The sequence below is a fragment of the Schistocerca piceifrons genome, chromosome 8 (genome assembly GCF_021461385.2).
Source record: "Schistocerca piceifrons isolate TAMUIC-IGC-003096 chromosome 8, iqSchPice1.1, whole genome shotgun sequence".
NCBI lineage: Eukaryota > Metazoa > Arthropoda > Insecta > Orthoptera > Acrididae > Schistocerca > Schistocerca piceifrons.
The window spans coordinates 482,902,409-482,921,817 of record NC_060145.1 but is presented as its reverse complement, the minus strand read 5'-3'; the positions used below and the strand labels follow the sequence as shown (position 1 = coordinate 482,921,817).

General features: G+C 43.8%; 1 protein-coding gene across 1 annotated transcript in view; it reads left to right on the top strand.

Annotated features, from left to right (window-relative positions):
* The window catches only part of LOC124712476 (GAS2-like protein pickled eggs), an 817,295-nt gene that overhangs the window by 743,973 nt on the left and 53,913 nt on the right, over positions 1–19,409 (top strand). The window contains exon 6 of the mRNA XM_047242771.1: positions 17,303–17,396. Within this exon, the coding sequence (XP_047098727.1) occupies positions 17,303–17,396 (94 nt within the window). The remainder of the gene's footprint in view (positions 1–17,302; positions 17,397–19,409) is intronic.

The window sequence follows — 19,409 nt, the reverse complement described above, 5'->3', positions numbered from 1 at the left end:
GGGTTCGATGACGGTTTGGATGTACCGTGCACTATTCAGTGTCCCCTCGACGATCACCAGTGGTGTACGGCCAGTGTAGGAGATCGGTCCCCACACCATGATGCCGGGTGTTGGCCCTGTGTGCCTCGGTCGTATGCAGTCCTGATTGTGGCGCTCACCTGCACGGCGCCAAACACGCATACGACCATCATTGGCACCAAGGCAGAAGCGACTCTCATCGCTGAAGACGACACGTCTCCATTCGTCCCTCCATTCACGCCTGTCGCGACACCACTGGAGGCGGGCTGCACGATGTTGGGGCGTGAGCGGAAGACGGCCTAACGGTGTGAGGGACCGTAGCCCAGCTTCATGGAGACGGTTGCGAATGGTCCTCGCCGATACCCCAGGAGCAACAGTGTCCCTAATTTGCTGGGAAGTGGCGGTGCGGTCCCCTACGGCACTGCGTAGGATCCTACGGTCTTGGCGTGCATCCGTGCGTCGCTGCGGTCCGGTCCCAGGTCGACGGGCACGTGCACCTTCCGCCGACCACTGGCGACAACATCGATGTACTGTGGAGACCTCACGCCCCACGTGTTGAGCAATTCGGCGGTACGTCCACCCGGCCTCCCGCATGCCCACTATACGCCCTCGCTCAAAGTCCGTCAACTGCACATACGGTTCACGCCCACGCTGTCGCGGCATGCTACCAGTGTTAAAGACTGCGATGGAGCTCCGTATGCCACGGCAAACTGGCTGACACTGACGGCGGCGGTGCACAAATGCTGCGCAGCTAGCGCCATTCGACGGCCAACACCGCGGTTCCTGGTGTGTCCGCTGTGCCGTGCGTGTGATCATTGCTTGTACAGCCCTCTCGCAGTGTCCGGAGCAAGTATGGTGGGTCTGACACACCGGTGTCAATGTGTTCTTTTTTCCAGTTCCAGGAGTGTATTTGTCATGACTTCCGTACCATGCCATTTTGTCACAATTACAAAACCTTTGATATTTTGGTCTCCCATGGTGGAAAGAGAGGGAAGCTGAGTTAGTAGGATGGAAGCAGTAGGCACCTGCTGTTATGTATCGCCGCTGCGCCACCCACGTCCCGCATGAGGAGGACAGGAATCCACACCCCATTCGCCGATAACCGCCCAACACGGTGCATACTGGAAAGGTTGATAGTCAACAGCAGGTGCCCACTCCATCCACCGATGTAAACCAATTTTAATAAAGCTCCTCCCACCACAGGAAACTAATAATATCGACGGTTTGAAGTTGTGACGCAATGGCATACTCACTAGAGGAGTCATGAGAGAATTTGGTGGACCGTCGACGACGATCAGTAGGCTCGTGCCGAAATGGCGCTTTTGTTCAGTGATATATATATTTTACGTCCATAGGGTGTCAATTATTTTCTGACTCCAATATTTTTGAGCGCTCACTCTCCAAAATGGTTTGAATGTCTACGAAATATGTCCGTATAAAATTTTGTCGCGATGGAGGCACTGTAACCCGTGCTACCTTGGTGGCGAATGTTGGCAGATGTCGCGCAGACATCACCTCAGATTTTGAGTATGTGCACGTGCGGCGCAGTCTCCTGTTTATTCGTTGCCGACGGTTTCGCAGGTATTTTACAGTCGCTATCCAAGATGTTACATCAATTACGAAGTGCCAAGGTACGTGTCTTTTTAGTAAGACGTATATTCAGCAAATCATTGCACACAAATTACCATCAAATAGAAAAGTGCTGAGAGTGTTATTTTATAACGTACGGGAGGTAAATAAAACCGTTTGTGAAGGTGCTTATCTTGTGGCTTGCGAGTGCGTATGTTTTGGGAGAAAGCAAAAATTCCGACAATAACTATTCAACATTGTTCATAAGAAGTTTACAACTTGCATTCGGAGTGGAGAAAATTTCAAAAATCGCAGAAAAGTGTCAAAATAGGTCTAAGCGCCGTGTAGAAATGTTGATAATCTGGACAATTTTTCTGCTATCGCACATGCCAATGATCAATAAACATTGAAGCTGGAAGAAGGATATTAGTTAGGATATTAGTGTTTAACGTCCCGTCGACAACGAGGTCATTAGAGACGGAGCGCAAGCTCGGGTGAGGGAAGGATGGGGAAGGAAATCGGCCGTGCCCTTTCAAAGGAACCATCCCGGCATTTGCCTGAAGCGATTTAGGGAAATCACGGAAAACCTAAATCAGGATGGCCGGAGACGGGATTGAACCGTCGTCCTCCCGAATGCGAGTCCAGTGTGCTAACCACTGCGCCACCTCGCTCGGTGAAGCTGGAAGAAAACAGGATGGGTTTACCTTGACAGAAAGATCCGGGGCGTAAAGACTATCTTGCAGGAGTAGACCGAATACTTGCGGATAAAGAAGAAGAGTAAAGGCAAGAGAATCAGAAGTGCACAGTATCTACTTCTACATATTCTACTGCACACTTCATTCGTCATCTGAAGATTTAGTTAAGAAATTTTCAAGTTGAGATGAAATTGACGTTGGTGATGCTGAGAGTAGTTTATTGGAGAACGCTGCAAGGCGAGGAAACAAAGGTTTCGTTACTGAAGAATTGGCGGCTGCCTTGGCTAGGTGCCAGCTGAGTGGAAGAGGTTTAGTGTGTATATTCTTAATGAGACAGCGGACGCGCTTTGTCACAGTACTGAAGAGCTCCGTATTAATAAATCACCGCTTCATAGAGTCAGGCAGAAGAAGGTAGGAGAACTATCTGAAACAATAAAATCGTCCCCGAGGAATGATATGTCTGCAGTTCACTGAGATGGTGAACTGTTGCCAGCACTGAATGTTAGGGACCCTAAATAAGGAAAACTTCCAATAGTTGTTACATTCGGAGACAGTGAAGAGGTCGTTAAAAAAAAAAAAAAAAACCAAGCGGACGCTGTTTGTAATGCATTCATATATTAGGGTACTGACGACATTGCTTAAATCGCTGTACGGCACGGCTGCCTCAATCTTTGGCCCTCTTAATGGGGCATGAATCTCACGTGAACATAAAGAGGACAGGAAGTTATTGGATTTCCTATGCCTTCACCACGTAAACAAATTTATTTTAAAAATGTATTTGAATGTGAAGTATCATGGTGTAAAAAGTAGTCCTGACATAACCAGTTTTTGAACATCTGAGTGAAGGAAACTGGAAGAGCGTTATGTTCAAGAACATGGTAGACTGTACCGGGAGTGCAAGAAGAGAAAACATTCTCTAGAATACTCAGCGCATTCTTAAAGGCAAGTGGTATTTTATTTCGATATTATGCAGTTCTCAATAACTTTGACTAAAAACTACAAAATCTAAAATTCCCAATATTAAAATTTGTCGCTTTAGTCGGCATGGGTTCACGTCACCCTCTTGAGAATAAACTTTTGCGGAGTAAATCTAACCAAACGGAAAACATTTATGAGGTGAGCGTAAAATTTTTCGAAAACAAAGTCGAGGCAAAATGAGGGGCACCCTAATGTCCGGCGACCATAGGCAGAAAACTTTTTTCACGTTAACTGATTCTCATCACGGAAGTCCGCGGAGTGTTCTACTTGACGCCACTTCGACGACTTCTCCGTTAGTAAAGGTAAGAAGAAATGTTGATAACAACACAAACGGTCATTCCCCTACGAGTTTGTGTCGTCTTGTTTGTATGTGCCTCCATGGAGATCTGGTTTCTTCTACTATTCTAAGCACCTCTTCATTTGTTACTTTGTCTCTCCTCTCCAGGGCCTCTAGCCGTCTTCTCTCTTCTCTTCCAGTTGTCCAAGTTTCACATCCGTATAGGGCCACACTCCAAACGAAACCTTTCATGATACTTTTCCTTATTTTCAGACTGATGTTGTTGCTCGTGAGTAAGTTCCTCCTCCGATTAAATGCAATTTTGGCCTTTTGTATTCTGCGTGCAATTGCTTTCCGGCTTCTGCCATCCCTTGTGATTTTGCTTCCCAGGTAAGTAAATTCCTCTATCACTTCCAGCTCCTCTCTTTCAATTCTCATTCTCAGAGGCTCATATTCTACTCCTGTACTGCATACCGTCACTTTTGTCTTTTTCTTGTTTATTCTCATTCCATATTGATTGCATAGAATTTTTTCCATCTGCAGACTTCCCCTAGGTCTTTTTTTGTCTCCGTGACTATAGAAATATCATCTGCATAACGTAGCATGTCTATCTTCTGCCCATTATTTTTGATCCCCACCTCAGTAGTTTCTCTAACTTGGTCTATAGCTTCCTGGATACAAGCATTGAATATAAGAGGAGAGAGAGCACATCCTTGTCTTACTCCTTTTCTGATATTTGTTTCTTGTTCCTGGTGACAGTTCCTAATCATTGCCACCTCATTCTTATAGCACTCTGAACATCTCTTGCCAGATCACGTTATCAAATGCCTTTTCCTACAAAGGCAATATAAGTTTGTTTATTTTTCTGTAATTGCTTTTCGATAAGGAGTCTCAGTGCCAGAATCGCCTCTCTGAATCCCAATCCCGTTCTGAAACCAAACTGATCTTCATTGAGAATATCCTCCACCTTCCCTTCAATTCTCTTCAGAATTATTTTCATGAGAATTTTTGATGCATGTGATATTAGGCTTAGAGTTCGATGCTGTTCACATTTTGTAGCTGCTGCCTTCTTTGGTATAGGAACAATGATACATTTCTGGAGGTCTGTCGGTATCTCTCCTGAGTTATAGGTGGTCCTAATAAGTTTAAGCAGCATCGTTTTCATGCTGTCACCAGCATTCTTTATTAGTTTTGCAGGGATGTCATCAGTACCCGTTGCTTTTTTGTCCCGTAGTTCTTTTAGAGCTCTGTCAAATTTTTCTTGCAGAATGTCGTCTCCCTTGTGATCTTCGTCTACTTGCTCTTCTCTTCCTGTTACTTCCTCCGAAAGAGGTGTTCCGGCATAGAACTCCTCTGTGCATAGCCGGCCGAAGTGGCCGTGCGGTTAAAGGCGCTGCAGTCTGGAACCGCAAGACCGCTACAGTCGCACGTTCGAATCCTGCCTCGGGCATGGATGTTTGTGATGTCCTTAGGTTAGTTAGGTTTAACTAGTTCTAAGTTCTAGGGGACTAATGACCTCAGCAATTGAGTCCCATAGTGCCCAGAGCCATTTGAGCCATTTTTGAACCTCTGTGCATTCTTTTCATCTCTTCACCATGTCTTTGCCAAACAGCATTTTTTCCTTTTATTTTCTATACTAATATCAGTAATATCGGAAAATCCCTATTACGTACTAGCGCGACGTGCATGAGACGTTTAACAATAGCTTTCGTTTTGATTATTACTAGCGCTTGTTTGACTTGTAGGGAACAGCAAAGTATTATACTTTCTTGCCATGGATCACTGTGTGCTTCAGTTATCGCGATGTATAACTTTTCTCCATGGATATCAGACCTTCGGTGGGTCGAAATAGATCCTCATAGAAGCCGTTGGAAAAGAGTGAGCAGTGAACAGGAAAATTACAACGTGCTGTAGATGTTACAGTCGGCCCTTTAACGTTTTGGGGCTGGAGTGGATGATATTCGCATCGATCAGCGGGCAGGCAGCGAGCACCCTCTGGTGAATTGTTGGCCTTTTGATGTACGGTAGCGCTAACGCTAGGGTTGTGGTCTGGTGTGGTGTGGTGCGTCGGTCACGCAAACGGCTGCTACACGCACCGGGCGGCTATCGAACCGGTCGCTGCGGAGGTTACCACCGCTGCTCCAAAGTTACCGTCCATGTTGGTCGTTCAGGTTCGAAAATGTTTACTGCACCGTCGCGCGTGTCGTCTGGAAAATGAAGCTCTGCAAGGGGCCACTTGCAGTCAGAGGAACGAGACACAGGTGCGAGGTCGTCCATAGAGAGGCAGCCGTCACAGACTGAAGAAAGCACTGTGGACAGCCGAGGTGGGGCCTCAGTTACACCGCTGTACCATATCACAGACAATGTGTGCAGGCTATGGGACCAAAATTATTTTGAGCCCATTATTCAGGTACGTCAGTGGATTCTGTAATTCGTGCAATGCGGCTGTTGGTCGCCACTTTAAGACGCAGCCGTGAGCTTAATTTCTTGCTGCATCATGTACGTTAATGTCAATAAAACTAACTACTTGTATTCGACCATTGGTTCCTTGGTAATTGGAATAGTATTCCTGTTACGCGCAGGGTCTTGAATTGTCATATCATAAACCATCGAAACCGGAAATCTTCGGAACTGCTAAATATGTATGGGAATTGCATATACATCCTAAATCCCTTGCCCCTCCCTCTCCCTCGCCATCCCTCTGTGCACAACCTGCCGCCCCCTCTCTCTGTCCATCTCCATCTCCCGCCCTCCCTATGTCCATTTCCGTCTGAATGTTCACTGGAGTATTGTGTAAAAATTTGAAGTAAATCCCTCAAGATCTTTTCGAGATTTTTGCAAACAGCGTTTCCACTTTATATATTACATATACATTTAAATCTATAATATATTACAAAAATATATAGTCTATGTCCTTCCGAACGTTCGTTAGTGTCGTGTAAAAGTTTGTAGTGTATCGGCCATGACCTTCTCGATATTTTGGGTAACAACATTTTGACTTTTATATATTGCACATATCTTTATATATTTTTTGTTATGAAAACATGTGACAGCAGACTTGTCAAACTGAACGCAATTTTTTTAATTTTTTTCTTCATACCAGAAATACCATTACCATCCACAGATACGGGAAAAAAAGATCGGTCGAGACGTTCTCAAGTGATGATCTTTCACTACTGATTTTAATTACCGACTTTTCTGATGAAGTTTCCAATAATTTTCTTTCATACAAACTTTGTTCAAATGCCAGAATGAGATTTTCACTCTGCAGCGGAGTGTGCGCTGATATGAAACGCCGGCCGAAGTGGCCGTGCGGTTAAAGGCGCTGCAGTCTGGAACCGCAAGACCGCTACGGTCGCAGGTTCGAATCCTGCCTCGGGCATGGATGTTTGTGATGTCCTTAGGTTAGTTAGGTTTAAGTAGTTCTAAGTTCTAGGGGACTAATGACCTCAGCAGTTGAGTCCCATAGTGCTCAGAGCCATTTGAACCATTTTTTTTATATGAAACTTCCTGGCAGATTAAAACTGTGTGCCCGACCGAGACTCGAACTCGGGACTTTTGCCTTTCGCGGGCAAGTGCTCTACCATCTGAGCTACCGAAGCACGACTCACGCCCGGTACTCACAGCTTTACTTCTGCCAGTCCCGAGTTCGAGTCTCGGTCGGGCACACAGTTTTAATTTATTCAAATGGTTCAAATGGCTCTGAGCACTATGGGACTCAACTGCTGAGGTCATAAGTCCCCTAGAACTTAGAACTACTTAAACCTAACTAACCTAAGGACAACACACACATCCATGCCCGAGGCAGGATTCGAACCTGCGTCCGCAGCGGTCGCGCGGTTCCAGACTGTAGCGCCAGAACCGCTCGGCCACCAGCGGCCGGCATACAAACTTTGTCCTGACAGTTATGAACAGAAGAAAAACAAAAATGAACGAAAACTGTCGAACCGCTCTTAATTGATCATATTTCATAAAGGCAACAACTCATGTTAATTTCTGACTTCCCCGTTGGCTTTTCCAAAAATTTTCTTTCTTACAAACCTTGTCTTGACAATAACGAACACAACAACGATCTCCCATACATGCGGCAGCTGTTTTTTTTTTCATATACTAGTAGATACTTTTGATTTTTTCTAGATGAGCGCCACAACGTCGATAAATTCGAAGTAGGACATTGTTTCCGTCAGGCTTTCCTTTGACATCGGACTTTATGAAACACTACTAGCTGTTTCCGTGTACTGATCGTTGTAAACTGTGTAGCAGTTGTCGTATGCGACTGCAGAGTTCATGCATAGTCGCCAATGTACACGGGCTCAGAATGCGTATCCATAAATTGGACATACACACAGCTGTTCGTAGCTCAGATACATATGCTCCAGCATTCATTGTCGTCTGTACCGATGTAACTCCAAAATGTTAGCATGAATCGATCAGTACGCAGGAAAATACGTGCCATGCTTTCTAATTAATGGTGAGTTGTGCCACAAAGTCGAAAGCGGATTTCATAGCCATCTGCTTGTAGCTGTATGGAAATGTGAAACGTGTTGCTGAATCGTAAAATGAACGCTGTGGTTAGAGGTAAGTGTGTTATTCATTGAATGGAGGTCAAATGTGTCGACACTGATTCCCGTAGACTTTAGTTTGGGACGCTGATGATGGAGTAAGTCTGCCGCGGCATTTTTGCAGTAACCGTCCTGGATCAGCGTAAACACAGATAAACCAAATTGTCGTGGAGAAATGGGGCACCGCTTTAATCCCTGCGTCCCCAGTGCAAAGCTGAGCAATGGAACTGAAAGTGGAAAAACGTAATTAAGAGCATTTGTTTGCAATATAAAATTAGAATGAATTATTTCAAGTGAAGAAGTACTATGTTGGTCATAAGTTCGTAGTGTTTTTCCATAAGTTTATTAAAACACAACAGAGACACGTAACAAAGACTTAAGTTATCAGTAAGATGTTCTCCTTAACTATTTAAACAGTCTGCCAACGCTGGTGCACATTTTCAGTTGCTACGGTGGAAGTCACATGATTTTCAGGCGAAGAACTCGTTGTGAGCGCATTTTCATCCGGAAAGGAAGTTATTTGAAGGTTGTTCGATAGAGAGCGCAAAAGTTTAAAATGTAAGGACACAAGATCAGGTGAATGTGGTAGGTGAGGAATAACTTCCCTACCCAACTTCTGTATAGAGTTTTTTGTCAGTATAGCAGAATGTGGGCGGGCACTATCGTGGAATAGCATCACTTTCCGCAGTCTTCCTGGTCGTTGTTCCTGGACTGAGTCTGCAAGGCGTCTCACTTGTTGACAATAAATGTCAGTAGTGATACTTGTTTTGTAAGTAAAACTGTCTTTTCCTGCTGCTAGTTACTTTATTTATCCCATACGCGTTTCGCCTTCTCCTGTTCTAAGGCATCATCGGTGGGATCTATAATGATACAGTTTTGTTAGTTATAAGTTATCAAACAGTTAACTTCACGATTTTTTGTAAAAAAGTAATTACTTACGATTTGCTGATCTGCGTTTCCTCACATCTGGTCTGGAGGTCGCACTACCTCTTTTATCACTGTTCTATATTCACATCTTTGTGTTCTCGCCTTCCACACACTGTTCACCATGTTTCTCACTCTTTTTGTGGTGGACTATTGTTCTTTTGTCACTCGATACAACTATTTCGTCGTACACTGCTTATCACAGCGATTTATTGCGACTCCATTACGTGTTTCATCTTCTTTGGTATGTTTGCCTTCTTGTTGCCAACCTAACGGAGTATATGTTCGATACTAACTTCTATTTGTGATGTTTATACCGTGTGTGTGTGTGTGTGTGTGTTTCGTCTTTACGCGGGACCCCAGTCTTTAGACACGGACAGCCACCGATGCGCCTGTGAAGGACGCAGCCGGCTGACGCGGCCTTCCCGCGGAGTCGGCGAGGCGACTGGCTCTTCATTAAGCGAGCCCGGCCTTTGTGCGATACCATCGGCCAACGTGCGGACAGCCGTCGGCGGAGCAAAACGAAAACGGAGGAGGCGCAGTCGCTGGCGGCGACGAGAGCTCGGCTACGTAGCCGCCCGCTGCAGGGTAGCGCGGGCCCGCAGTCGCCGCTGCCGACACGTCGTGTGCACAGCTGACTGTCGGCCGAGACCGGCTCTGGTGAACTCCAGCGCCGGAAACTCACTCCAGTAGAACAATACTGCCACGCGCCTTTTTCTATGGATTTCGGATGAAGCGTATTTCGGCAGGTGTAAAAGAGATACAAATAGGACATTTGTCAGACTTCGTTATAAAATACGAAATAAAACAATCCGACGTAATTAATGTAGAAAGTACATTATTCCGACTCCACCATTACAACAAAGACTACGAAAATTATAAAATCCGACTACTGCATATGGGTGCTACAGGGAGACAATTATTGAACTCTATGAAAAGCAGTCAATTAGTTACAAATTACGGCGTGCACACACTTCTTTCAACATGTAAATGTCAGTAGAGATATACGGATTTAGATTATGACATGTTCGATATGGCTGCCATCATTGCCGATGATGTGGCGCAGACGAATAATGAAATTCTGCATGACCTGCTGAAGTGTCGGAACATCGATGCCGTCGATGACCTCCTGAATGGCTGACTTCAGCTCAGCAATGGTTTTGGGGTTATTGCTGTACTCCTTGTTTTTAATATAGTCCCACAAAAAGGAGTCGTATGTGTTCAGATCCGGAAGATGTGGCGGCCAATCGAGGCGCATGTCAGGGTCCTCTGGGTGCCCCAGAGCCAGAATGCGGTCCCCAAAGTACTCCTCTGACATGAGGGACTCCTCTGCTTCGATGGGGTCGATCTCCGTCGTACAAGAACCACATGTTGTCGAAATAGGGTCACTTTGGATAATGGGGATGAAATCATATTCCAAAACCTCCACATACCAATCGGTAGTCACCTTGGCATCAAGGGATATCTCACCGGCTATTCGGTGACTGGTCATTAAACACCACACAGTCAGCCGTTGAGGGTGAAGACACTTATCGGTCGCGAAATGCGGATTCTCAGTGCCCCAAACGCGCCAATGTTGCTTACTGATGAACACATCCAAATGAAAGTCGGCTTCGTCGTTAAACCAAACAACAATGCGCATACTAATTCTCATCGTGCCCCGCGTCCAACCCTGCAGTTTGAACGTCCTAACGCAAACTGTTCAGAAGTTATGACGATTGCATTTCATATAGTTCAGTAATTAGCACCTTGTTTATGACGATGAAAAAGTTTCCGTTCGAAGGTCGTACAATCCGGAACCGGTATGCCAATCGAGCAGAGTTGCCGTGAAGATTGAGGCAATCAACCCTACGAATGATTTAGATTGAAGATACCCGTTTGGTGAAAAACGGCGTCTTTCTGTATTAAGAAGTCTGTAACTGCCTGCTGCAGATCCTCGTCCGACCCTTCGAGGTCTTTTTTGAGGGACCGAAGGCACGATAATCGCGTGGGGAGAGAAGAGGTCAAGACTATTAGGGGAGTAGTGGGGGGGGGGGGGGGGGGCGGTTGCTCGGGTGTCTCCGACTTGTGAGTAGTGGATGAAGCTGACCTCACAGATCGACCGGCGTCTTGTGTCCAACCACGACCAGCAACAAATTTGGGGCACCTTCCACAACGGTGCTTTCCGACAGACCTATACAAATTCTTCGGTCTCCGATGGATGTCTAGCGGTGTTTGCCCTTCGGCAGCCAAGACAAAAATAACAGCACACTGGTCATGTTTCGATACATTTGGTAGAAACGTCGTCGTAGTTCACGTTTCCGGTTTTACTGCACACACCTCGAAAAGATACAAATGACGCATTCATGGTTTGCCTGCATATTGCCGCATCGGAATGGCACTAAGTTGCATATACGCTGTAGCAAACTGAAGCGTTTTGATCATCCGTTTTAATACTGGCTCTGAAAGTATTTGATGCGCCCTAAGGTAGGCAACTAAACTTACTTAATCTGTAGTGCGGCCATCTGTATTGCCTATCTTAAGGTACATAAATTACTTTCTGGACCAGTTTTATTTTTCCCAGACTGTTCATAATGAAACAAAAGAACACCTCCTCAGGTTTTAAAGTTTACTTTCAATGAGATGGATGAAATTGCAAACACGTTTAGCAACGGACCTATCCATGCAACTGAGAGATGTTATAGGAGAGAAATAATCCTTAATTTTTAAAATACTCGACATTGTTATCACTGACCGCTCATCAGTATACGTTCTGGATGTTAACAAATTTTTAGATTCAGGTAAATCTGAGATCTGCTGTATAATAGTTATGCTTATCAACAAGTGTATACAACTACAGCCACTGCCAATAATAATAATAATAATAATAATAATACAAAAGAAAGGATTATTTTTGTGGAATTTTGGTGTTTTGTACGTAATCAAACTACAATTTAGGACAAGAACGAAGTAATGTGTAATCTTTCGCAATTCTCCGTTTCGCATTTTTGTGTAAGTCGCAGTTTTCGTGCTTATCCATTATTTCAGACAAATGTTCAAGATCCCTAACAGATGTATTAGTCCACGAGTGCCGGACCGAGACTCCAGCGCGGTCCCTTTGGTTTCACGGGCAAGTGCTCTACCATCTGAGCCACCCAAGCACGACTCACGACCCGTCCTCACAGCTGCACTCTTTTGTTAGTATTTAATAGAGTTTCAACATAGTTCATTTTTACACTGCACACGAAAGCTGATTTCCGCACAGTAAACAATCAACTCCTAACACAAACTGCCGTTTGTGGAAATCATTAAACTCAAGTAGTAATGTCTACCAACACCGTCACTTGACTAGAATATAAATGAGGCGCTGAGATCCATAAGTGCCTAAAACACACTGCCGTCGATCCCACATTTAAATGAAAACCAGAGAAACCAGTGAGACAGCTGTTCGTGACTTTCCATATACACAGTGTGGGCGTACAGCACAGATAAACCTGACTCACCGTAAGATGAACAGATCTGAGAAGTATGAATGAATGGTACTCTCTCACAATCAACGGTGATGTGCTCCAGAGCCTTAAGATTCTCAGCGCCTCAAATGGATTACTATACGATAAAAACTAAAACTACATATACTATAATTAATTTAGAAACCCTCATAACATGGTTTTCTGTCAGTATAACCGTAACATATACTGACGTCTGGTCTAATTTTACAATATACTGAATGAATTGGCATATCTGAAGAGTGTGCTGTCACTTAGCGGAATTTATGCCGAGCGAAGGGGTATAAAAGTATGCTGCAGCGTGCTACCACCCGGCGGCACTGATATAAATTTGTAGCTGAGCCGTGAACTATGCATGTTGTTTATCAGATCCGTATGTATTTGGCCCATAAAGCAATTATGTCACGCCAGCTGTACATGCCCAAAAGTTCCTTAAAACGTGCACAAGTGAAGGTGTGCACGCGGCCCTGACGCCAAGTTCCACGTAGTCCAGAGGAGTAGCAGTGTAGCACAGCACGCTAGATTTAGTGCCGTATATTTCAGATTACCGCATCCATGTTATGTTTAATGACATTCAAAGAAAAGTAACCAACTGATCCACAGGGTGCAGGGAGTTACGGAGTTCACCTACGCTTGGGCTCTTACACACCAGCCGCCACTGATTGTAATCGTTCTTGGATCATTGTACACATGACATGGTAGTAGCATATGTACAATGTCTTTTTCAATGAGGTAGGAATCAGATCTTGGAAAAGGTATTAATTCTATCAAATGTTGCATTTTCTTAGTATTCGTGCGATCTGACCGTAATATATTAGCACTAATAACAATATCTCTCTCGTAAGAGCTGAGAATCCAAGGGTGGTGTGGAATCTCTCGCTGAATCGCCCAGTACCATGTAATTGGCTTTAACGTTACAGTCCATGCCCACTAACATTGTTCACTCTGTTTTGCTTAGTTGCGGAGTGTTCTGTGAAAATCTCTTTACGGCCGGGGTATGTGTGAGGGAAGCAGATGCACCATTTTCACCAGTCAGTCTGAACGTTCGTTAATCATAATACCACCAGGCACCAGCATCCGCTGTAGATGAACCGGTCGACAGACCTCATTTGCTATACCGAGTCCCCTCAGCATGTCGTGTGCCACGCGGTCTACAGATATACGTTCGGCTGACCTCGTAAAGGAATGTGGGGCACTTGTCAAGTCAGCACATACGGCACTCGCCTCAAGGCATCTGCTCCTTGCTGCGAGCCCATTGCCTTTACACGGTTACACGCAGCCAGATGTATTCGCTGTTTCTAGGCTTCTGGAAATCTTTTGATTTACTACCACATTAGCGGTGCCTTTGGTAATGCGTTTGTACGGGGTTTATTGTCAGGTTTGTGACTGAACTGAAATTTTCTTAATAGCCATTACGAGGCATGTTGACGGTGGTTTGACATTAGTAACAAAAAACAATGCCATAGGCTTCCAAAGGAAACAACATTTGAGGGCTACAACAGTTATAGACGGCGATTCGGGGTATAATATATTTCATGCGGGAGACCGGAGATAACCAATAAAATAAAAGTAAGCGAAACCCATATGGAACAAAAACAAATGTAATTTTATTTAGTTGCGTGACGATCTCGTCTCCATGAGGATAACAACTACTTTATAATTAATAATTATAATATAGAAGCGACTAATGAACTGCCGAAAACATAAAAATGACAAAAATAAATATATTTCAAACAATGTCTGGTTGTTGTTGTAGTGTTCAGTCCAAAGACGGTATTTATGAACTCACAGCGTCACTCTGTCCTGTGTAACGCTCTTCATCTTTCCATAACTACGACAGCCTACACGCATTTGAGCCTGCTTACGGTGTTAATCCCTTGGTTTCTCTCTGCAGTTTCTATCCCTCCACACTTCACTCCATCACGAAACTGACCATTCACTGGTGCGTCGGGATGTCTCCCTACGAACCGATCCCGTCTTTTAATCAGGTTATGTCATAAATTTCTCTTTTCTCCGACTTGACTCAGTACCTCCTCATTAGAAACTCGATTTACCTATACAATCTTCAAGATTCTTCCAAGACACCACATTTAAAAAGCATCTGTACTCTTCTTGTCTCAACTGCATATCGTTCATGTTTCACTTTCTTACAAGGCTACAATTCACACAAACACCTTCAGAAAAGGCTTCCTAACACTTAATTTTCATTAATACCTTTTCATTAATACCTTTCGTGCTACAGCCAGTCTGCTTTCTGTATCCTCTCTACTTTGGCGGTAATCAGTTATTTTGCTGCGCAAATGCCAAAAATTGTCTGCTGCTTTCTGTCTAATCTTTTTACAGGTTCGTCACCTGTTTTAATTCAACTACATTCCATCACTTTTACTTCTGTTGATATTTATCTTATAACCTCTGATCAGGAAACTATATATTTTATTCAGGTGTTCTTCCAAGTCCTTTGCTGTATCTGACAGAATTATAAAGTTGATGTCAATCTTGGTACAGTTAACAAAATATTTATTGTGCAAACTCAGAAATCAACACATATCAAGTTATACGAAATGATGGTAGTGCCTGCGTAGCCGAGTCCTGTTGATAAAGAGGTAGTTAGAGACGGAGCACAAGCCTCGAGGAACGAAATCGGTTGTTTTTTCTCTGAAGGAACCTTTGCAGGATTTGACAAAAGCGACTAAAGGAAATCACGTACAACTTAATCTGGATGCAGATTTGAAGCTCGGTCTTCTCGAATGCGAGTCGAGTATTATAACACGGCGTCACCTCGGTAGGTTGGTGTAAACACGTTTCAGTGAAAACTGCACAATAAACATATCACGCAAGAGGAAATTACTGACCTCCGAGCTTAGATTCTTGTGACGCGTCGAAGGCTATACCCTCCTGGTGGGGGGGGGGGGGGGGGGGAAAGCGTGACAAGTACATATAGGAATCGCACTCTGAGGGTTCCGTACAAATTTAACTATGCATATAAGTAGTTCATCTACAGGTTTTGATGAGTGAGTTTGCGAGTATCTAAATATATGACATAAATGGTTTTTTCTTTTGACTGTATTGACTTAGAAGCTTACATATTTCGCACCGCCATGTGACTGTAGGCCTTAGTATTTGACAGAAATTGCAACTTGCTACATGTACCCGTTCCGGAGAAAAAGGGTCGTTAACGGACGGAAAGACAAACAGACAACAAAGTGATGCCATAAGGGCGCCGTGTTAGTCCTTCAGGAACCCTAAAACAGAACACAATGATAAGCGGAAGGAACTAGATGTTTTCGGTATACATTTCAGCATACCAGAGAATAAACTGTAATGGAAAGAGCGTATTGAACGAATGGACAACGACAAAATTGCAGAGGTTTTGCTGAAGAAGCTGGCAACAGAACGACGGAATGCGAGAAGACCCCACCAATCACTTGAACGAGGAGCCGGTCCACACGTACGACGTTCAAGATGATGATCACCAACTTAAATCTAATTTCCAATGTGCTGTAAACATTTGCGGTACGTTCATCATTAATGTGCGGACTATATGTTCATGAACTGATGGTTAATGTTACTTTCCGAATTTTCAGCATATGCGGAATTGACTGTTCAAAATGGTTCAAATGGCTCTGAGCACTATGCGACTTAACTTCGGAGGTCATCAGTCGTCTAGAACTTAGAACTAATTAAAGTTAACTAACCAAAGGGCATCACACCCATCCATGCCCGAGGCAGGATTCGAACCTGCGACCGTAGCGGTCGCTCGGCTTCAGACTGTAGCGCCTAGAACCGCACGGCCACTCCAGCCGGCCAATTGTCTGTGGTGCAGTAGACATTATAATAACATCCATCCAGGTCTGAATAGGAAAACCAGTCTGATTCAAAGACTGGGAAATTGCTCGTAGGATAAAGTGAAGTTATTGAACACTTTACCAAACGTTTAAGTGTTGTCTTTGTCTATACGATCAACGAGGCACAGAAATTTATTCTACACGCTTCGCCGAGAATGTGGGGAATGATGTAAACCTCCAGGCGATGCCGCAACGACAGCACAGAAATGTCCGTTTTGAATGTACTGTTACACCGTATAGTGTCGGCAGAGCTAAAAATATATTTGTATCGCTACATTTTTCACACGATTATCTGCTGTTTGATATAAAAATAGCAAAGTTCCATTCATCTAGCTGAAAAGGTATTACCTTCGTCTTTAGTGAGTCAAATGTTATTTGACTGTATATGACGGTACTATCTGTTACCGAAAGAACAGTTACCGTTTGTGACCATGCAGCTTTGCTAGAATGAAATGATAATTAAATGGACTCCCTAGCTGCAACGAGGCGTTGATATACTTCATTGCGGACATGCTGAAAATGTGTGCCCCGACCGGGACTCCAACCCAGGATCTCCTGCTTACATGGCAGACACTCTATCCATCTGATCCACCGAGGGCACAGAGGATAGTGCGCCTGCAGGGACTTATCCCTTGCACGCTCCCCGTGAGACCCACATTCCCAGCATGTCCACACCACTACATTCGTAGTGCGCCTATAGATGTTTGCCCATCATACTCATTACTAGTGGCATTTGAAGTGCATAAAGGTGACAGAGTGCAACTAAAACGAACACAAATCACACGACACTTCTTTGGATTATTGTACACGAGTTGAGCACGGTCTCACCTCCAAACTCATCCACATTTTCTCTGCCGACCATCCTGCACCGAACAGCCCACACTTCCTTTCCACACACCCGGCCGTCAGCCGCCACTGTACGTATGTGTTTGTGTGTGTCGTGTTGCAGGTGCTGCGCAGTCACGTGATGGTCCGCGTGGGCGGCGGCTGGGACACGCTGTCCCACTACCTGGACAAGCACGACCCCTGCCGCTGCAAGACTGGTGAGTAGCCCGCCGCCCGCTTACCGCCTCACTGTGGCACTGTTGGTAAAGGACAATGGTTGTCTCACTGTCAAGATCCTGTGACACTGTTGAGCGAGTAATCCAAAGATTCATAAAATTTAGCCGTTATAGTTCCAATTTGTTGTTATTGGTCCACGGTACTTTAATGAATTATCCTTGGTGAGAATAGTGGAACACCGTAAACTTGTTCGAAACCTTCTCTGCGGATTGTTATTTCAAAGGCTACTGTCATACAACATTAAGGGGCTCCGGAACGCCCTATACTTGCAATGTTAAAATAACGCTTATAAAGTACATCTTTCCTCACAAAGTATTTGAGGTAGGAAGTTGAACTTTTTACAGATTATTTATTGGAATATGGGCTACAACTTAACACAGGGATTTTACAAAATTTTAGTTCAGTTATTAAAGATGATTTTTTTTCAATTGTAATGAAAATTCACAACATTTTTTTGCAATTTTTTATTTATATATTCAATACTACACAGTTTTTTTGGAAAAAGGCTGTGTTAAATTATGCAGAAGGTACTGTGTAACATTTACTGAAAGTTTGAAACAAATATGTTTGGAAGATCCTTAGAAAACATGTAATTAGTATGAGAAAATAAAAGTTTTGGGAATCGAGCGACAAAGATTGGATTAACTTTTTAGTGCATTCCAGGTCCATAGCATGGATTATCTTTATCCTCTGCAAACTCCTCCTCCAGCTTCCTCTTGTTCCTCCTCCTGTTTACTCTTGCTTGTATTTCTAGACTCTTTACAGCCCTGTCTGCAGCCCGAAGGCGTTCCTTGTCTAAAGCAAGCATCGCTCGTTGTTGTGTTCGTAGATTTTGCTACCATTTTCTTCAGTTGCAGTTACTGCAACACTGTTCCAAAAGGTGGTCATGTATGAACACTTATCACATTTCAGTTGTATTTCACTAGCGAGTCCTACGTGCTTTATTATGGAGAGTTCCAGACCAACTTCACTACAATGAATACATCTTACACAGTTTGAAAAAATTCCTTTGAGAACTGACATATCAAATATTTCATTCACATCCGATTCGCCCATAAAACATTCATAGTTTTCACTCATTGAACCAAGCTTCTTCTGTGAAGTATTTTCTTTCCCACTTTGAGTGCTATGGGCAGGTGTACTTGAAAGGTTAGGTTCACTCACTTGGTTATCGTCTTTATTGTTTACAGTAATAACACATACCTTTGGCTTTCCAACATTTCTCCTTTTCTTAAAAGCCTTCAGAGGATTTCTAATAACTTTACTTTTACTCATTATTATACTTCAACAAAACAGAGACTCAAGAAACAGAATTAATTACGAATATTTTCGAGATAACGACAGAGTAAATAAACATGAAACAATCGACAATCACACCAGCGATATATATTGAATCATCACAGGTTAGCCACAACACATACTTTATCTCACCTCACTAAAATGTACCTGATGAACACGGACGTTAATATTAACACCATTTGATAGCAGTTTAACAGCGCCACAGTGGGTCACGCCCATGTAGAACACATTTCAAAAAAAATTTAAAAATAGTTGTAGTCTTCGGAATTGAATAAATTATATATCTACTAGAAGGTAATAGTCTGCAGATTCAGAAAAAGCAAAAAAGCAAAAATGGAACTTTTCATGATTTTGAGCCTTTCCGGAGCCCCTTAAGTCGAACTAGACAAAATTTGATTTGAAATAGGCATATACACCGATCTTACCACAGCCTAGCACAACTGCTTCGGTCCAGATACCTCTCCAGACAGTTCAAGATTCGACTGTACAAAACCCTGATCCAGCCTGTTGTACTATATGGCTGTGAGACATGGAGTATCCGGACTTCCATAAGCTCCTTGTTTTTGAGAGAAAAGTGCTTCGGAAGATCTGGATGCAGATACAGGGGAATGGAGGATCAGATACAACCAAGAGCTTGAGAAACTATACCAGCAGCCCAACATAGCAGGAACTGTCGAAGCCAAACGAATGCAGTG